The 2,496-nt window shown below is 43.8% G+C and overlaps 1 protein-coding gene across 2 annotated transcripts in view; it reads right to left on the bottom strand.

Annotated features, from left to right (window-relative positions):
- Positions 1-982: 982 nt before the first annotated feature.
- Positions 983-2,496, bottom strand: part of Upf2 (UPF2 regulator of nonsense mediated mRNA decay) — a 105,236-nt gene continuing 103,722 nt past the window's right edge. For both annotated transcript variants that reach the window (XM_021215285.1, XM_029547422.1), the window contains exon 22: positions 983-2,251. In XM_021215285.1, the coding sequence (XP_021070944.1) occupies positions 2,242-2,251 (10 nt within the window). In that variant the 3' untranslated portion in view covers positions 983-2,241. The remainder of the gene's footprint in view (positions 2,252-2,496) is intronic.

Below are 2,496 nucleotides of genomic sequence, written 5' to 3'. Positions count from 1 at the left end.
AATTGCTGACCTTGAGGAATTAGATATTCCCAATTAGTAACTCTGAGTGACAAGATACCTCAGGCTGACTCCTGATCTGCAGAAAGAATGCTTCTCTCCACGCTCATCTTTATTTCCTAGGGTAACACTAGCTTATTAGGCTGGTATTAATGGCAGGGAAGGGGGCTGATGGCAGCCCTAACTTTGGTTGTTATTCATGGTACTGAGGTTCAAAACTAGGGCCTGACACTGCGTTACAACCCCAACCCCAACACTGGGCTCCTTGGCTCGTGGTTCCAGGAGTTATTTCCTCTGTTTCCTTCTCCCCCTCCTCCACATATCTTCTTCTTCTTGTTCTTTCCACCATGGACTGCCTGTAGCCTGACGGCCGGCTGCTTGGTTTTAAGTGGGTCAATTCTGCAATGGCTGTTATGTGAAGGCACAGTATGTAAGGGCATCTGAGGGAGAGAGGGAGGGGGGGTGAGTCTTATAGCAGGATTTGTGATCATCTGTTTATCTCTGGCTGATGTGGGGAAGGGGGAGGACTGACTTAGAACATTGGGAGAGAGTTCACCCCTTTGTCTCGTTAATACTTTTTAAGAGATGCAACACAGGACATGGGTCATATCCGACAAGAACTCTCCTACTTGGGTTTTAGAGACAATGTCTTCTGGGCATGGTGGCACACACCCTTAGTCCCAGCACGTGGGAGACAGAGTTCTAGGTCTTCATACTGAGCTCAAAGGCCCACAGAATAAGCGCAGACAGCCAAGGTTATGGAGACTCTGATTTGTTGTTGTCTTTCCTTGTCCTCGGGTCACTATATAGCCCAGGCTAGCCTTCCAATTTGTGATTCTACCTCAGTAGTGAGTTCTGGGATTATACTCATGTACTACCGTATCTAGCAGAGAGTATTTTTTTTTTTTAATAAAGCATGAAGATGACCCTGGATGATATTAACTGACCCACTGAAAGGTTTCCCAACCAAATAAAACAAATCATGCCAAATCCAAATTACAACACTTTATTGCAGCATCGGCAAAGGTCAGATTTCTGAAGCTGGTGAAGATTGGGCAGCATTTCCATGTGAAATGTTACAACTTTACAAGTTTTGTTTCTTATTGAAATCTACATGCAGAAACTGAAACATGGTAAAAGAAAGATGCAAAATAGAAAAAAGATGTAATCAAGTTGCAGCATACAGATGTGTTCTTTAACTAAATTACTATGCCTACTGGAAAGCAAATGAAAGACACCTACCCTAATAAATTAAAAGACTGTCAGAAACAGGCTAAGAACCCTCATTTCTACTGGGGAAAAGGGAAACAAAACGAAAGGAAAACAAAAGCAAAGTAAAAGCTCTACTTGTTTCCATATCTTGTTTAGACACAGAGGCTGTAAACCCATGAAGGTCAACAAAATACTCTGACCCGATTCTTGTTGTCCTTCGTTCTTCTGTGACATGCTCACTGGCACCGTTTGTTTTCAATGATACTTACAATGGGCTCAACTATATCCCTGTTCTTAGGCTGGTATCAGACCTAAACCATCTGCATTAATGCTCTGCATATTAACAGTCTTCACAGTTTCTTTCCCTCTAATAGGCAACTTTACATCACTGACTCTGATGGTTAACACAGGGTTTTCTCCCTCATCCCTTGCTCCTCTTGAAACAAACTCCTTAACACAACCTTTCCTGGTGGCTTAACTGACATTTGAATATCTTTCATCATTTTGTTGTCCTGCATGTAAGTTTTTACTAGAAGATTTTACTGCTTGCTCTATACTTTTCTACTGTAGTCCTGGAGCCCCCAAGTGTATCTTCTTCCAACATGGGATGTTCAATTCAGAGACACTGTAACTTAAATCAAGTTTAAAACTCAAGTTCATTTCCCCCATACCATTCCCATCTCAACTGTTTCTTCTCCGGCTCAGTCACCTCATGGACGCTCTTCTTGGTGTAACTGCTCAGTAGTCAAGTGAACCTTCTCATTTCTTGACTGCCATTCTCAAGAGAAGATTAACCCTCACGTGATTTCCATTACAGAAGGCCTTTCTGCCTTGTCTGGAAGCGTCGGCTTGTTCCCGTGTTGGCAGAGGCTGGTGTTTCTGCCTCATGGCCCCAGCCTGTCCCGGGTTTAGATTCGCAACTCTCTAGACCGACATGCTGAGATGTGTCCGCTGCTCTCATTCAATTGCTGGAGGACTCCACTATCCACAACATCAGATACAGGACCTAATGAAATGACACGTGCTGCTGGATCAACGTCTCCTAAAGGGACAAACGGGATGGCATTAGGAACTTTACCACACGGGGCAGGAAAGTGTCAGTCATCAGCAGTCACCTAGCAGAGTTAGTGCTTCTTGAAGATTCTATATGTTCTCCAGTGGAGGTATGGCTCCTACACCTTTTCTTCAGCTAATCTTCTCCCCCACACTTTTGATATGGTCCTACACAGCCCAACCTGGCTTTGTATTACTACATAGGCAGCTGAGGATAATCATGAACTCCTGGTT

The sequence above is a fragment of the Mus pahari genome, chromosome 16 (genome assembly GCF_900095145.1).
Source record: "Mus pahari chromosome 16, PAHARI_EIJ_v1.1, whole genome shotgun sequence".
Taxonomy (NCBI): domain Eukaryota; kingdom Metazoa; phylum Chordata; class Mammalia; order Rodentia; family Muridae; genus Mus; species Mus pahari.
This window is presented reverse-complemented; position numbering and strand designations above follow the sequence as displayed.